The 17,886-nt window shown below is 36.9% G+C and overlaps 3 protein-coding genes across 3 annotated transcripts in view; 1 reads left to right on the top strand and 2 right to left on the bottom strand.

Annotated features, from left to right (window-relative positions):
* The window catches only part of LOC108679529 (aspartate--tRNA ligase, cytoplasmic), a 12,456-nt gene extending 1,304 nt beyond the window's left edge, over positions 1-11,152 (top strand). The window contains exons 2-9 of the mRNA XM_018168165.1: positions 4,588-4,711; positions 5,828-5,996; positions 6,906-7,045; positions 7,302-7,409; positions 8,005-8,375; positions 8,702-8,872; positions 9,314-9,679; positions 10,131-11,152. Coding sequence (XP_018023654.1) covers positions 4,588-4,711; positions 5,828-5,996; positions 6,906-7,045; positions 7,302-7,409; positions 8,005-8,375; positions 8,702-8,872; positions 9,314-9,679; positions 10,131-10,257 — 1,576 coding nt within the window. The 3' untranslated portion in view covers positions 10,258-11,152. The remainder of the gene's footprint in view (positions 1-4,587; positions 4,712-5,827; positions 5,997-6,905; positions 7,046-7,301; positions 7,410-8,004; positions 8,376-8,701; positions 8,873-9,313; positions 9,680-10,130) is intronic.
* A 57-nt stretch (positions 11,153-11,209) lies between these two features.
* LOC108679538 (INO80 complex subunit C-like) lies at positions 11,210-13,322 on the bottom strand. Its single transcript, XM_018168179.2, has 4 exons — positions 13,084-13,322; positions 12,750-12,849; positions 12,294-12,361; positions 11,210-11,721 (listed from the first exon to the last, which is right to left on the bottom strand). The coding sequence occupies exons 1-4, from the start codon at positions 13,162-13,164 to the stop codon at positions 11,590-11,592; spliced, it is 381 nt and encodes a 126-aa protein (XP_018023668.1). The 5' UTR covers positions 13,165-13,322; the 3' UTR covers positions 11,210-11,589.
* A 659-nt stretch (positions 13,323-13,981) lies between these two features.
* LOC108679572 lies at positions 13,982-15,663 on the bottom strand. The gene has a single exon (XM_018168227.2). It carries the CDS (start codon positions 15,595-15,597, stop codon positions 14,389-14,391), a length of 1,209 nt encoding a protein of 402 aa, XP_018023716.1. The 5' UTR covers positions 15,598-15,663; the 3' UTR covers positions 13,982-14,388.
* Between the last annotated feature and the right edge of the window lie 2,223 nt (positions 15,664-17,886).

Here is a 17,886-nt window from a genome sequence, read left to right as displayed (position 1 = left end):
ATGTTATATATGGTAATTTTATATTAACTTCCAAGCCGGTCTATGTTACCCCGTCAGGGCTGACATTAGGTGGTCTAAGTTACCCCATTTGGGGGCGGTGCCCCCCATTTGCAATTTGCAAACTATGACACTTTCCTAAAATTTGTCATTTGCATATGTTAATGTTACTAGAAGAGTTCTACTACAATGCATCAAAACCTGGAGTTATTTAACCAAAAAATAAAATTGGAGGGGGTACTCTGACAGGCATTAAATAATAGCTTTTTTTCGTGGGTCACATTTTAATTTTTTAACCTATTAGATATGCAAATTTTTTAAATCTTTCTATTGTGTTATGTTGCCTCAGTATTAGGCCTTTAATGCCCATTGACAAAATTTTTCTATGTCAAATAGTTTTTGAGTTGTGGGGGTTTTTGTTAAAAAAACGAAAAGTGGTCTAAGTTACCCCGCTGGTCTAAGTTATCCCATTTTACGGTACCTATAAATTAGAGAATGATGTTTGTGCTTGCAGTTGCAACTTGCAGACAATGTTATCATAACTACATAACATTGTTATGGTTTTACCAATTCTCATGAATTTGCCTAATTTATTTCTGTGAATCAATAGAATTAACATATTTTCATATAAAATTATTGAAAATATCTCATAAGATATGATTTTTCCTGCAATTCTTGGAATTTGAAAAATTCAGTGGAAATTCTGATAATCTTGGTTGGAAGATAGGCATTACATAGCACATTTAACTGGTTCATGTTGTAAATTTAAAAATCATGGTTCTTGTATAAAAGATCAATCCAGCCTTATAACTTAAGGGGACCGACCTCCCTAAAATTTTCAATTTTGGCGTTTTTCAGTTTTTGTTGCTACAAGTTGCTGCTTGCATCCTTGAGTGGACTAAGCTACAGAAGCCTGTACTTTGGTATCCATGCTACATTGAGTGCCTATTTCGAGGCGCACGAGACTTTGTCGCGCCGTCCTGAAAAGTTCAACTTACTGTCACGGAAAACCTATCTCCTCCTACAGTTTTCAAGCTACAGCAATGAGACATATACCATTCGATTCGTAAAGACCAGGCCTATTGACTCTAACATCACTTTTTTGAATTTCGGTCTTTTTCGTTTTTTATATGGGGGAGAAGGGGGGGGAAGGGGTGAAAAATGAGAAAAAAATGGGAAAAATGGAAAAAAACGCAATAAAAAAACTAGATGGAAAATTAAAAAAGTGATGTTAGAGTCGATAGATATGGTCTTTATGAATCGAATGATACGTGTCTCGATGTTGTGGGATGATATTTGTGGGAGGAGATAGATTTTCTGAAGTACCCCTTTTTTAGCTTTTTAGCCGTTTTCTATGAATTTCACGTTTTCTATCAATTTTTTCGAAAAATTCAAAATGTTTTTTTTTTACATTTTACGTATGTATGTGAAGTTTCATGACAATCGGATAATAACTGTAGAAGTTTTCGTATGAGGAGGTCGGTCCCCTTAAGGGGACTGGCTACCCTCCAGAAAAACTTCTACAGTTATTATCCGATCATCATGAAACTTCACATATATACATACGTAAAATGTAAAAATAAGAACATTTTGCTTCTATGAATTTTTCGAAAAAATTGATAGAAAACGTGAAATTCATAGAAAACGGCTTAAATGGGGTACTTTAGAAAATCTATCTCCTCCTACAAATATCATCCTACAACATTGAGACACATATCATTCGATTCGTAAAGACCATACCTATCGACTCTCACATAATTTTTTTTGTGGCGTTTTTTCCCATTTTTCTCATTTTTCCCCCATCTCCTCCCCTTCTCCCCCATATAAAAAACGAACCAGATGGAAATTAAAAAAAGTGATGTGACAATCGATAGGTATGGTCTTTACAAATCGAATGGTATATGTCTCATTGCTGTCGCTTGAAAACTGTAGGAGGAGACCAATCGGAGGTTTTCACCACGCCCAAAAAACTGCCGGGCGGCACGTAAAATGACGTAAAAGAGTCGTAATGTAGCCAACATACCGTAAGTAAGCCTTAAAACCAAGTGAGGAAGGCATAGAGCAACTGGCTGCACACCACTCACCTCGCTGTCATGATAGGCACTGGCTTCTTTGGCGACTGGAGCCTGTATTTATAGTTTCGGCAGGACCCGCCTCCCTATTAACGCCCCTTGCATTATAATGGCCGCCGAGTACCGCCTCATGTTCGACGGGGCGTTACATTTGTGAAATTGCACGTACAAAGATCTTTCTGGTATCGTTCAACGCGTCAGAAAGTAAGCTTTAAGATGAGTATAAGCACCGGATAATGCCATTATTGGCCGCTTTACATCAGACGTTCCTTTTTAGTGTGTCCAGCCTTCTAATTAATCCCATAGACTTTAGTGAAAGGGCTCAATAAACTCCCCCCTTTGGGGGGCTGTTACAAAATCATTTTTCAACGTAGAGGGATGATTCTGGTACCGTTGGATGCGTCAAAAAGTAAGCTTTAAGATGAGCACAAAAACCGGAAAACGCCAAAATTGAAAATTTTAGGGTAGCCAGTCCCCTTAATCAGTACTTGAATATCAGCTAAACATGAAAAGAAAAAATAGTTCTAAATTTTTATATTATACCTATGAATATATGAATACACTTATTCATATATTACCCATCATAAATTCTACCCTGTCAGAGGCAAGGCCAGTAGGCCACCAATTCATTGCCCTTGAAGAGGCTTGTTTGTAAATGTGGCAGAGTGCACATCATGCATAACTGCCAATTTAATGTCAATATTGTTAGATAGAAATCTTGAAAGATGAAAATATTTCAACCTAAAAGCTGAACTTTATACCCTTGATGTTGCAATGGTATTAACTAAAGTATAAGATAAATTAATCTAGCAGAAAGTTTCCTGCTTCAAAAATGGCTGCAAAGTTTCAAACTTGGCTTAGAAAGTAGAAATATGTTGCTATCAAATATATTGTAACTAAAAATCACTGCCATGAATGGCTCATCTGTCCCTAAGTTTTGTGTTTGAGGCTACATTAGCCTGCCAATCGCTCATCATCTGCCTAAGATAATATTCTCTTCATCACCCAGTTATTTATCCCTAGGCCATGCTCAAGAATTGAAATATGAGCATTTATAATTAAAAGTTTGTACCTCCAACACTTAAGTTGGTGCTCCTTTTAAATAAAAAAAATAAGTATCAATATCTGTTGAATTTATATCAGTAACCTGATTTGAATCAAATTGAATTTGAATAACTAATAAATTCTAATTGCCATGAGCTCAGTGAATTTATTAAGTTGAGGTATCTTGGGGCTCTCAGAGGGACTGTGGTGGAGGCTTTGAGAGGAGATATGGGATGGGTGTACGTTTAGAAAGAGAAGAATGAAAGCAGCATTGAGATATAAAGTATGACTGGAAAGAATGGATGATAAATGTTGGGTGTGAAAAATGTACCTGTGGAACTTGAGAGTGAGAAAATGTGAAAGTGTCATGCAATAGCATGCAAGTGTGAGTTACACGATATGTGTTTACCCTGGGCATAAGAGACCAAGAGAGAATGGCTGGTGACAGTACAGGGTGTAACAGGGATTGAATGGGATGTCAAAGAATTGTGGATAGAAATAGAAAAGTGAGTGAAATTATGTGGTTTAAGTGTATGGAAGCAAGGAATGGAAAGACAAGGGCCTGAGATTGTACAATATGAAAAAGATACCTAAGTATGACTGCATAAATGTTGGCAGTAGATGTGGGACCTAATGTTCTGCATGAGAGCAAATGCTTTGAGTGTGAATGCAGGGACATACAGGTGCAATGAAAGAAGAGAGTATATTTGTTTTATGTGTGACAGAAGGGAAAGGTAAACTGTGGAGCATCTGATGATGGAGTGTGATGCATATGAGAGGGAGAGACTGGAAATGATGAGAGTGATACTGGATAAGAGGGGTGAGGGTGATAGTGTGTTGTATGAGCAAATGGGAGATGAATGGATTGCAATGATAGTGGGCCTGTCAACAGAGGTGACTGCTGCTATGACTGAAAGTGGAAAGTGATATTTGGAGAGTGCATGAAGAATGAGGGAGAGGAAGATGTTGCAAGAATGTAGGCCAGAAGGGTGTAAAGAAACAAGCAATAATAAAATAAGATAAATGGAGCAATTATAATGCAATAGGACACAAATAGTCATTTGGGGCCTAAGAGATACATATTTAATATGAACTTTGAATACTACATTGCAATAAATGAGAAATAACAATAATAGACTAGATAAATTTCCTCATGAATTTATTTTTCCCCCCTTCCCATCATACAATTAATTTAAAAAAAACTTGCCCACCCCTCTAGCATCTGCTTTAATTTGGCTTCTACCTGGCATGGTTTTTCTCTTCTCTCCTACTAACAAAACAAAAATGTGATGTGTGGAAGATAGTCAATGTAAAGGCCTGACTCCTGAATGCCCTTATCAGATTCACGAGACCCTAAATCCAAATCCATCTTGGCAAATATGACACATAACAGGAGTTTTCAACTTTTTTTAATTCTTGTTTTGGCTTCAAATATGACTTGTTGACAAATTCTTAAAATTTTATTACTTTGCAGTTTTGGGGATGAGATTAGCAAGAAGGCTGCCAAGAAAGCCCAAAAAGCTGCTGAGAAAGCTGCCAAGAAAGCTCAGCATAAAGCTGAGGAGAGAGCCACAAATGGGAGTGCAACTAATGAACAGGTTGGTTATCAATGACAATAGTTCATTAATGCACCATGAAGAAAAGATTAGTTTGTTTATTAGAATTCATTATATTTACTATGGGAAATATTTTTACATTTTTACTTGTATGGGCATTGAATTTTTTTTTATTTTCAATGAAGGACTACCTAATTCAATTTTTAGTTAGCACTGTGATGACCTTTGATATGATACAAGTATAGGACTATTCATCTGAGACCATATTTGTCTTTATACTAACTTGTTATAGAAATATTGTAAGAATAAGCAACATATTTTAGAAACTTGAGACTGTAAATGCAAGTCACTTTGTGTCTAACTTCTTCAGTCTTGAGTAATATTAGATTTATCCCTTTTATGGGCAAACATAGGAATATAAATAAATTTGAATTTCTGAAGTAACTCCGATAAATTAGGGAAAATTATGAGATAAATTTACTTGTATACATGGATTTATCAAAATGCATGATATTGGAGTATATTGCAAAATAAATTTCTATAAAAGGCAGTCCCTATGCTGAAAAAAATTGAAATTTTTTATTTAATAATCCAATTGCAAAGGTAAACAATCAAGCTGCGATTTGGTTTAATTTTTTCAAGCTTCTTTATATTAAATAAATTGCTATTGCTTCATCTGCCTTATTAAAAAATGCGGAATGAGCGTCAATTTCACTATATGATTCAGAACTTTAAGGAATTTAAATGCTCATATTTCAATTCCTGGGCGTAGCAGGGGGTACAGTTATGTATGTATGGATGAGCAGATGATTGGCGGTTGTCAGAAGCATGATAACTTAGCCTTAAACACAAACAGCAGACAAGCTGGTATGTTTTGAAATAATATTTTAATGACTATATCTGGTAACTTGCCCACTAATGAATGATGATGAAACTGGCATTTATGAGCTGTTGTTGCATTAATGCCTGAACTTGTATTCATTGAAAATTATTATTTCAAACTTACACTTTGGCTGCTAATATCTTCACATACCGTACATTTGGATTCTTTTTACATTTCATAGAATTAATAGTGGAAAAGCACCAAACAATAAATTCACTTGTAATATTTTTATTGCCTTTGATAACTTAGTTTAATAACCATAATTTTGTGCACAGTCTGGTGGACCAGCTGAAGATGTCTCTGTTGGGAAGTATGGCATTTGTGAGCTGATCTGCAGTGTAGAAAATAAACCCGTGCAGCATGTGAACATAAGCCAACTCAATGGCTCCATGATTGGACACACTGTGCTTGTAAGAGCAAGACTACATACTGCCAGAGCTACAGGTTTGTGCTATGTATATACTTTGTAAAAGTTCATTCAATATTTTAATTTATGTTCAGTCTACATGTTCCTTTAAGGGGGGGACTTCTGACGCGTGTCTGCGCTCGTCAGAAGTTCTATGGTATTTCGCGCTCCTAGGGGGATTGTTCCTGAGCGCCCCACCACTGAGCTCGCTGTGTCTGACTGCAGGTCTCAGTTATGGGGTCAAGTTATTATGTAGGTAGGATACCTTACATTAAGTTATTACGTATGTAGGTAGGATCCCTTATATTAAGTTATAATGTAGGTAGGATCCCTTACATTAAGTTATTATGTAGGTTGGATTCCTTACATTTCCCTTCTCGGTCTCTCTTGTGCGGGCGGCCGACGTCCCGTGTAAGCGACCTCTTGTTTGAGTGTCTTCGTTTCTGTTACTTTTCACCTGTCCCTCCTTGTCACTTCGTTTCTTTGAGATGCTAACGCTGGTTCTTTTACGCCAGCTCCAGCAGGCTGGATAATTGAGACCTTCCGCCCCTTGTGGGTGATGTATGATTTTTGATTTGAGAATCTCTTGATAACTGAGACCTTCCACCTCTTTGGTGATGTTCATATTGACTTATGGTGCTAGATAGCTTAATAGCTGAAGCTTTAGAAAACATTTAGCTACTAAACTAACTAATTTAATCTACATGAAGTTTGTATGACAGATGTGCTCCAAACCCTGTTGCAGAAATGCTAAATTTGAAAATTCAATATTTTTTTTCTAATTCATACCACAGCTATTTCGAAAAAAATACCTAAACATAAACTCGGTTGTAATTAGATATATCTATGTATAGAACTAGATATATATAAATCTAGATATATATAGAACTAGATATATATCTAATATTTCTTGAAGGGAAAGTTTACTAATATCTATCTTGTTGTAGGCAAGCAGTGCTTCTTCACCTTACGAAGCCAAGACCACAGCATCCAGTGCGTGCTTGCTCTTGGTCCTTCAGTCTCAAAACAAATGCTCAAGTTTGTTGCTGGTATCAACAAAGAGAGCATTGTGGATGTCACTGGTGTTGTAAGTTTGATAGTAGAGCATCCATAAAAACTGATTTTTAGGAGGACTAAAATGGAAATCTTATTGTGTCATTTGCATCATTTATACCAAATTTGTAATCTGCATATTTTTTGATATGGTAATCTTGTTAATACCTTTTCAGTAGCTATGAAGTTGATGTCCAATATGATCACATAGAGGCTACTACCACCATCACCATTACCGTCTCTATTATCCCAACTGCTACTCCCAGTACCCCTTTTATTAATAATTTCAGGTAGTTAAAGCAGCCCAGGCCGTGTCGTCCTGCACTATAGAAGATTTGGAGATACAGCCAAGCTCTGTAATGGTCGTGTCCCTCGCTGAGCCAAGACTTCCTTTGCAGGTAACTCTGTCAATTTTAGAAGCCAATTAAATTTGTTCAGACGCTTTCAAATTTATGTCACTGGAATAGTGGTGAGAATAAAATTGTCTACATGGTTGTATTCCAATGTTTTATTTTATAAATTCACTATGCATTTTCATCTATAAAATATGATTAAAATTTCTCATTATGTGAATATTGCAATGATAAACACACAAAAACGGCGCTGTATTTATTGTGCTTTTTCTAGCATGAAATGTAAGAGTTACAGTTTCATGACGCTTAAAAAAATATATTTATTTTAACAACATTATGCCACATTCTCAAATTTATGGAGAACATTTGGTAGTGATACGCTGAAAGTTTTCATTCAAGTTTAAATCGCTTCATTGTTAAAGTGTGATTTTTCTTTGTAGTTTTCAACATAATTTACATTCTAATTTTAGAAAGCCCAGACGCGTCAGTGTTGGAAATGAGGACTGAAGATAGCAGCCTTTATTAACTCTTATTATACTGACCTGAAGCGCTAGAAACCTCTCCCTTACTGCCACTAATACTAATAACTCTTGTGTTTTTTAATTGGTTTTAAATTTCACATTCCCCACTCTGATGCTAGATCGACGACGCCCAGCGTGCTGAGACTGAGGGTGACGAAGTAGCACGGGTGCTGCAGGACACTCGTCTGGACCACAGAATACTTGACCTGCGCACTGCGACCAGCCAGGCAACCTTCCGGCTGGAGGGGGGCGTGTGCCGCCTCTTCAGGGAATACCTCACTGCCAAGGGCTTCACAGAGATAATGTGTCCCAAGCTTATATCTGCTGCCAGTGAAGGAGGAGCCAACGTGTTCGGCATGAACTACTTTGAGCGGAAAGCTTTCTTGGCGCAGTCTCCTCAGCTTTACAAGCAGATGGCGATCGCTGGAGACTTTGAGAAAGTCTTCACTATCGGGCCTGTTTTCAGAGCTGAAAACTCTAACACTCACAGGTTCATAAAATTGCCTGATTTACAGAAACTGGTATGAAATAATTTTATCATCAAAAAATAATTAAGTTGATGATTAAGTTGTTCACAAGTTACAATGTCTTAAATTGTTCACAAGTCAATTATGTTTTGTCTCCGCTGTTAGTTTTAGTCTAGTGACACAGTTATTACTCAATATAATTCTCCTTATATGATCGGAGATTGTGAAGTAAGAAGAAACGAATGTCAGCGCATTCAGCTGGTATGATATGGACGGCACTAATACATTGTTGAGTTACTATTGAAATTTTCATTGCAAAATAAATAGGCTCACATGAATTTTTTTGCAGGCACCTGACTGAGTTCGTAGGTCTGGACATGGAGATGGCGTTTGTACATCACTACCACGAAGTGATGATGCTCATCGGGGACATGTTTGTTCATATGTTCCGAGGGCTAGAAAAAGAACATAAACGTGACATTGAGCTAGTGGGAAAGCAGTTTCCTGCAACACCATTTAGGTATACCAACTGTCTGATAAGTGCATAACGTTCGTGTCTAGATATTTTTTCGTCGAATTTTTTTCTAAACTAATTGCAACCTCATTATTGCAGAGAACATATTCATGAACGGGGATGTTTTTCTTAGTTCATTGTTTTGGAATAAATGACTTATTCTTTCCATTCACTGATGATTTTATTTTTCTTATTGATACTTCTCGATTTATTTAAAATATTTCATGCATATGGTTGACCTCTATTAACGAAATACTTGTGGTACAATAGAGACGTTTGAATTATTGTTTTTATATTTTCTAGGCCTGGAGTAGAGTCTAAATTGGGGATTATCATTCAGAACCCAGCTTTTTCCTGACAATGTCATGTAGTTAGTGAAGGATTAAACGTGTTTAAAGTGTTTCAAATACCTGAGTCGAGAATTACATTTTTTATTCATTGTTTCAGATACCTTAGTCCTCCACTTGTACTTCAGTTTCGTGAAGGGGTACAGATGCTGCGTGAGGCTGGAATTGAAATGGAGGACGACGAAGACCTGAGCACTCCAAATGAGAAGTTGCTCGGTCAGTTGGTGAAGGCTAAGTACAACACCGACTTCTTCATCCTGGACAAGTTCCCGCTTGCGGTGCGGCCGTTCTACACCATGCCTGATCCCCGCAATAGCAAGTGGAGTAACTCCTATGATATGTTCATGAGAGGTGAAGAAATTCTCTCTGGGGCTCAGCGAATACACGACCCCAAACTCCTCACTGAGAGAGCCAACCATCACGGCATCGCCATAGACACCATACAGGCGTACATTGACAGCTTCAGGTAAGTTCGAGCCAGTGAGCTTACCTGTGAGAGATTTATTATATTAGCAAGTGAGATTAACTGTGAGAGATGATCTACCTGGCTTCCTGTTAAAATACTCGAATAGCAGCTGGGCTCAGCTTCATAAAAAGCTATTAACAAACAAGAAAACAAGAGGGTCTGGAAAATAAAAAAAAATGCAATGGTTTCAATACCTTCACCTACACTCGTCGTTCCTGGCGGAATGACGAGTGTAGGTTAGAAATGTTATTGGATGTTAAATAAATATTGATGATCACGACCGAACACGAAAGAATCAGATCGAGGGTTTCTTGTCCAAACATTTCTTTGATCTAAGGAAGTCTGAAATATGTCCTCATTAAAAATGAAGTTTCTAAACGTTAATGAAAGCAGGCAAACTTCAGTAAATTTTTTGAAATCTTTCCAAATTAAGATTATTTTTAATTTGTAGATATGGATGCCCACCGCACGCAGGAGGAGGCATAGGTCTGGAGCGCGTCACGATGCTCTACCTCGGCCTGGACAACATCAGGAAAACTTCCATGTTCCCTCGGGACCCTAAACGCCTCACGCCCTAATTCCTCGTACGCCAGTCTGACTCTTACTTCATCAATTGGAACCCGCAACGAAAAAAAAATATTCTCCAGTAACCTTATACGCTTCACGCCCAGATTCGTCTTACGCCGATATGAGCATTATTTTATTCATTTATTAATCCGCCCTGACAATACTTCAACGTTTCTGTGAGGACCTTAACCGCCTTACGCTCTGATTTCTTCCTCTTCACCAGTGCGACAATTCTGTATAAATGGTGCACAACGCTGAAAAGAAAATTCAAATTATTTGTGTAACCATTAATGGCTTCCTAAATCTTGTGAAAGTGTGACAATCTTTAATTCATGACTACGTATCACCTTTGATGTGGGTGACATGATAAAGTTGACTTTACCAAGTTGACGTAATTTGAATGTGTGCTTATTTTTTAATTTGAATGTGTGAGTTTAATAATAATTAACCCTTTGTATACCGACATTACCAGGAATGCTGTTGTGTAGAGAATTAACAACAGTCAATGCATTAGCAGTCGCCGGAAGGTTGATGCACTGTCATTCAACTTACCCCTGATCACAGCCTTATTCTAAATTGCTGGGATGCCGGGGCTACGTTACCCTCACGATTTGCAACCTGAACCAATAGTAAAAATTTTCTCAATTGGCTCGCCTTTATAAAGTAACTAACGCTCGCACTTCCAGTTGAAAACGTCCATTTCTCTTGTTGAACTATGTACACCAACATCGATTATGATGCCTGTGACCTTAATCTTACATTCTGTTGTGCTGGCTTCTTTGTTGGAAATCTCAAAAATTCGTCTAGCTTTTCGGGATAGTTCTGATCATATTGTTTAAATTTTGTGTTCGCTTTGCCGTGGGGGTTCATTGACGTGTTTGGGTCGAATATTGACGCCTGCTCATATTTTGTGCTCGTTCTTTACCTTAAACAAAATTAACGTAATTGACAAAAAGAAGAAACTTGACAATTTGTAGAATTATATTTGTATAATGCCACGGGATAAATTATTCCAATACGGTGGCTACAACTTTGACTTCTCTGATAAGTTTGGCTCAAGACGATTCCTGGTTCACAAAATTTCGCCGAATTATTTGACTATCCATGGGTTGTGCGAAAAATTCGAATTTACTTCATTGATACGCCTATTTCAAGTTCATATACCGCACAATAATTACTACCAAGAAGCCGTTTATTCTAAGGAGAAAGGTCACAGCAGTACTCGTGCGTCATGACTTGCCAGCAGGAGTATTTATCATTCGTTTCAGAAATATCCAACTGAACTTATATTGTCCGTATTAAAACGACTGCAGCAGTCAGTAGAAATGCAGCATCTTGTTGGTTCACCCTACGATGCTGCTTGCCTTCCTCAGCTCCAGCAAGCCACTTACGATGTCCATGGGCAGTTTACGAATGCGGGCAAACTCTTCGGCGTTGGCGTAGCGAAGCTTGGTCATAGGATCCGTGTATAGAGCCTGAAACGAAAATTTAATCGTCAAACTGAGAAATGCAAAACAATTATCAATTTCTGAAAGATGAGACGAGTCTAGTATCGACAAGAAGAGCATTTCAGCCATCACAGCTTTGAGACGAGTGAATCTCGAATATGAAGTAGAATAAAATGAACAATAAGGCTCAATTAATTGAGGGGCATTATCGTCTCGGATGCAGCCTATCCCAGCAACACAGACGCTGGAAACGAAAATGTTACCCGCGCTTGTTTACATAAGTTAAACTCCGAACAGGTCGAAATAACTTGCATGCAATGAAATGTCAAATTTGGCTCTCTAGTTAACGCACTTTGGCAGCGCCCAATGTAGTGGTTCCAAACGGGTTAATTAATCCAGTGATAATTCATAAATCTTTAGGTTTAATGTAGAGGCAAATAAACTTTTACCTACAGTTAGCGGTGTTATAATACAGGTAATTGAATCATTATTGACAATATGAGAGAGGTACCAACTGAATATGAGAGGGTAACAATTGAATTGAGTAAAATGGGGAACAATTTTGTGCTGCAATGATGTAATGTAACCGAGTTACTCACAGGCAGGCCTGAGATGTCCGAGTAACGCTTGGCAGGCTTGAACGGCGGAGGGGCGTCGATGCTGCTGTCTGCAACGCAAGGGAACATAGTAATACACTTTAAATGAGTGCCTCAAAAGTTTGACAATACATGCAAATGTCTTGTGTTTCAGACACCTAATGTATTCTGAATACTACGAGCTTAAATTCAGGAACTTTAATCTTTAGACTAACACTCTTACCGATGAAAAACGAGAAAATATTTTGTAATCACCACACCTCAAGTATAAATGAATTCGGAAATTCTCCAACATGCTTTAGACTTCAAAAACCATCAATGGTGACAATGAGAAAAAAACATGTTCTTAAATTTTTCATTAATTTGATTACTAATAATCCAGTTACCAGCTAGTCAGCGATTAAAGTGATAAAACGAAAAGTGTTATTTCACTGCATCTTCGAAGTACTAATTACTAACACAGCACCGCGTCAGGAGGCCACGTAGCCGCCCTCTCGAGGGCCACGATTTGCTTCAGGCCGCGCCACACTTTCTTCTTGCTGCTCACGATCGACCGATGCTGTACGAAGAGATTCGAGTTAAATTATCAAATATTTGGTACGTAACCTAGAACTTCACTGAAACTTCTACCTAGTTGCATGAGAAAGCGTTATTTTCAATGGAGAAAAATTTGCGCCGTTGCTCATCGTTAAGATAAACTATAAACATACGAAATCCTATCGGTAAATCCACAGCGAAGCGAAATGTCCATCATATATAAAGAAAATAATTCATAACATAATAAAGTACTCGCCTCAAAGTTGGGATTCCTGAAAGGAGGATGTGAATTGCTTTTGTCGTCAGTATTGGACGCGTTTTCCGAGTATGGCACCATGTTGATAACAGAAAGATTATTTTTCGCAACTTGTTGGAGTACTGCGATAACAGAAATACTTTCGGCTTGAGCTAGACAAGTAAAAAATTGTTGTATTTCTTGAGTAAGGGAGCAAGTAGGGGTCTAAATTATTCAATTGCAAACATGTCACTTGTATTCATAAATGTATCGCAAGACAACAAAAGTTGAGATTCCTTATAAATTTTTCTTTAGATAAGGATTCGAGTAAAGTTGTTTGTTTGATAATATGCATTTTATAGTTGAGATGGTCTATCTGATTTTGGCCCCAGAATTTACCATAGGAAAATATAGTATCACATAGAGTCATAGACCAAAAAGAAACAGCGCCAAATTAATTAAGAGCCGTATCATTCAAAAAAAATGAGACCGGACATCACATACTGATTTTATGAATGGGGGATTTGGTGCTAATTTTATCGATTTCCTGGGTTCGCGAACCGCAAAAAAAAACATTACCGGAAGAACTAACTCTAGTTCATTGGTACATGGGAAGAAGTTTTGCGTTATGAATGAGGAAAAAAATATAACTCAGTACTCACTGCAGTGAGTGAGAGAGCGCATTTTCTCGTCGACGAAAACGTGAAGTCACGGACGGACATGACGAGTACAATAGGGCATTTTTTCCATAAATGAGAAAATGCGATTATTTCATTATTTATGCGAGGTTGACATACACGGTGGCCGGGGGAGCGTCTTTCCTCCCCTCAGCAGCAGCCTCTGTGTTACGGCTGCTGCTGTCCGCGCGGCAGATCCAATAAAAAAAAACTCTAATGAAGGGATGTCAATGAATATCGACAAAATAATTTCATTTATTCACAAATTAAGAAGAAATACAAAAGAGAGTAGTTGGAAGCATCAACAACAATACATTTTAATTATTCACAAATTCTGAGGAAATACAAAAGAGAGGATTTGGAAGTATAAACACATTCAATAGTCAATTACGTTGTCTTAAATGGCACTGATAGTGAGGCTGAATGGCGCAACAACATTAAATATTTATGAAAATTATGAGATTTAAAAAGTAAATCGCTTGATCAACTGAAGGTTTCCAAATGAAGCGGAAAAATACTTAAAAAATTTGTGTGCCTCATAATTGAACATAATTACGTTTATGAGAATGGAGTAAGCGAATTTGCAGCGAATTTGCAAGGGGGGGGGGGCGGGCTTTCATAAAAAAAAATCAGCGAAACACTATGTCTGCTATGAAGTAGTCAACAGGCGCCTGCGTAATTCTCTATGAAAAGAATCATTCAAACTTAGCATAAAATGTTCCACATGATCTGGACCAAGTGCAGACATCTGTCGCTTAAGTTCTTCTCTTAAGGTGTTCTTCACTTCGTTGGCTACAGAAACCACGTCTCTCACTCCAATGCCACTGTCGCACTTGTAAGCACCAGCTTTAAAATCATTTACAATCTGAGATACATTTTTCTTCAATATATTGTCTGCTCGGTGAATAATATTCTTGGAACAAATTTGCCTACTATCAGCAGCTTGTTTCACAAGTGCTTCATGACGCAGCAGCAGCGAGGAATTATCTACAGGCATGTTCAAACTCGCCCAAAATGCTTTTTCGAGGATTATTTTGTATTCCAGTGTAGATAGATCTGAACCATTGGTGGATTCAAGGACAACACGTACACAAGATAGATCATCCGTCTTCAAATATGAGTCGAAATCACACTTGGAAGCCATGCGCTCAATAACTTCATCTGGGACTCTTTCTTCCATCGCACGCAACGCGTTACGTTGTAAACATTCATTTAATGAGCAGCGCAGAACTATTTCACAGAAACCAGTTTTGTACTTGGAAGCCAAAGAATAATACTCCAAGCGCATGCTTTCATAATAAAAGTTATCGTCAACGAGAATGACAAAGGAGCCAGGGAAGAGGAGTGACAAAGATAACGAAATTGGCCATTTACTGACGAGCTTTTCTAATTCTGATAATGCAGCTGTTTCATCTCCAGAAAGAATGCGTAGTAACGTCTCAACTTTCATCAACACCTCCTTTCGTGCAGCTTTCAAGTACATGCATTTGATTGAATCCTCTTCTGTGTCTTTACCACACTCCAAACCTCGTGCTAGAGATGCATATTTTTCTTGCTCTGCCAGAGGAATGAGTCTATCATAACAAACGTGAATGTAAGAAAATGACTTCGAGGAAGCAGTGATACTTTCAGTTTCGGTATTGCAACAAGTGAGCGTAGTTTGGATGTTCTCACACTTTGTATTTTCAGATGTTACAGGAATTTTAGAATTATTTGAAGATCCTATGTTCTCACACTTGGTATTTTCAGATCTTACAGGGATTTTAGAATTATTTGAAGATCTTAACAGGTATTTGCACACTGATGTCTTGCCTGACGCGGGAAGCCCACAAACAAGAACTATTGATATTTTGGACATAATGAATTTTCATTAATTTGAAAATAAAAATGGCATCATTGGTTCATTGCCTTGGTTTAGTTAGTAACAAATCAGAACTCTTCAACTCTTCTGAATTGTCATATTCATTTTTCCCATCATCACAAAAAAAGCCTTTTCCAACAGTTTCACCTTTTTCTCTCAAAATGTCTTCAATGTTTTTCTTGCCATTCATATCTGAGAACCAATTTAAATTATCAGCAATTAGGTGCCTGCTATTACATTCATCACAAGTGACTATGACAACTCCTTTTGTGTAAGCAAGCTTTGAGAATTGTTTCTGCTGCCTGGAATTACATATCTTGCATGTGTAGATTAATTTCATAGATGGAGAAGAACCAGGCAATGCATCTGAAGACAATAATCTAGAGGTACAGGAAAAATAGTTCAACTGTTGTAGGGGCCCATTGGATCTTGGGAGTAGAAGGTGAGGTAAACTTAATCTTGCAGTTAACAGATGAGGCCTCAAAACGATACTTTTATTTACTAGGATGCTTTGGATAAGTTTTTGGGTAAATTGAATCCTCAAACAATGCATTTCAAATACTGCACAAAGAAAATAAATGCTATGTTGAACTATTTTCAAATAAGAGGAATGAAAAATTATTCAAGGTTAACTTATATGTAAAGAGTAAACAAGGAACAAATGCAAATAGATTTTTCCAGACATCATCATAAAATTAAAAAGTAAATTGTGAATAGGTAGCATTATGACAGTGATAGATTTTAAAATATTGAGAAATAATTCTGAGATCACAGCACAGCCAAGGGATCATGAACAAAGATTTGTAATTAACTCCAATTTTTCTTTTAAAGAAAGGCAATGGTTGATTTTGACTATTTTTTTTTTTTGGCAACAGCATTATAAACATAACAAATTCTTGATCTTGTCAACTGCTATAGGTACCTAAAGTTATTGGCAGGTCATCATGTCCTTAACATAGGCATTGATTTGACAGCAATTATTGGCCAATCAGGACCCCCATTTTTATGAAGGAGATATTGCAGGCAGTGCAGCAATTGAAAATAAAGTGATAGCTAGTTCTTAATGCAGATCTGGTTTGTAAAGAAATAAAACAAAAAATAAAATTTGTCAAACATCTTAAAAGTACCATCAAATGGGGGTAATAAGGGACAGTTTTGAGCATTTTTTGTTAATAACTTCTTACCATGAAACATTTCATAAATAAGTTTGGGCTCATTTTTTAGCTCTTTGCAAGTGCAAGGGCTATATTAGTATGGCATCTTCAAAAAATTCCATATGCTATTTGTAAGGTGCCAGACACAAAATAAAAGCATCCCAAATTACCCCTGGGAACAGGGAAATCAGGGACACTTGAAATAAAACTCAATTTTAAAACATTTGAAGCATACAGAGTGTACTCATCCATTACTAACAGTACTCTGAAGGCGTTTTCTTCCTTTATAGATGATGTAAATGCAGAATGACATTTTCTGTGTTTTTACTTGTTTATCCTTTATTGATATGATATCACCATATTAATTCATTATCATATCATTGATGTGATATTACTGTATCCGTGAACATGCCATTGAGCAGTTACAACGACCTTGTCCACTGCAAGCTACATATCAGCCGCCATTTAGCATTTCTTCTGTATCTGGAAGCTTAAGAGGATGGCTGGTAATTTCACACCACTTTAATTGGGTTAAGTGAATTCACTATAAAAAAGATTGTAAAAAACGTACCTGAAACAGAAAAGAGTGTTTTAGCAGCAACCACCATATGTTTTGCAGAAATAAATCATATTTTAGGTTAATTACATTTCATTCTATGATACCCAGTGCACAATTCTATCTATGACATTCTGTGCACAATTTTGTGATGACCAATGATGCATTTATTTTTTGATAAGTAAATTTTTTTGCTGAGCAAGGTAAATGTAATCAAAATTCTTTGTTGTTAATCAATTTTTTACAACACTTCTCTTCAACTTCACTTCTTGTTTGTTTGTTTGTCTGCCTGTCTGTCTGCTGAATGAATCAAATGTCAGAATAAAAGATTTTAACATCAAAAAAATCATTTTCTCAATATTAAGAAAACAATTGAAAAAATAATTTTGTCAGCTACAAAAATCTTATAACTGATATTTGACACACTTTTACCTGTCCAATTGGTCTGAAATTTTGCACACTTGTGTGAAGTCGGAGGCAATGCATGAATCAATTGACAAAATAAATATTTTTGAAAAAAAATCTATATATTAAAAAAGTTTATATACTGAAAAATTTAAAAATTAAATTTTTCAA

The sequence above is a fragment of the Hyalella azteca genome, unplaced genomic scaffold, assembly GCF_000764305.2.
Source record: "Hyalella azteca isolate HAZT.00-mixed unplaced genomic scaffold, Hazt_2.0.2 contig6661, whole genome shotgun sequence".
Lineage (NCBI taxonomy): Eukaryota > Metazoa > Arthropoda > Malacostraca > Amphipoda > Hyalellidae > Hyalella > Hyalella azteca.
Note: the sequence above shows the minus strand (reverse complement) of the source record. Positions and strands in the feature narration are given on the sequence as shown.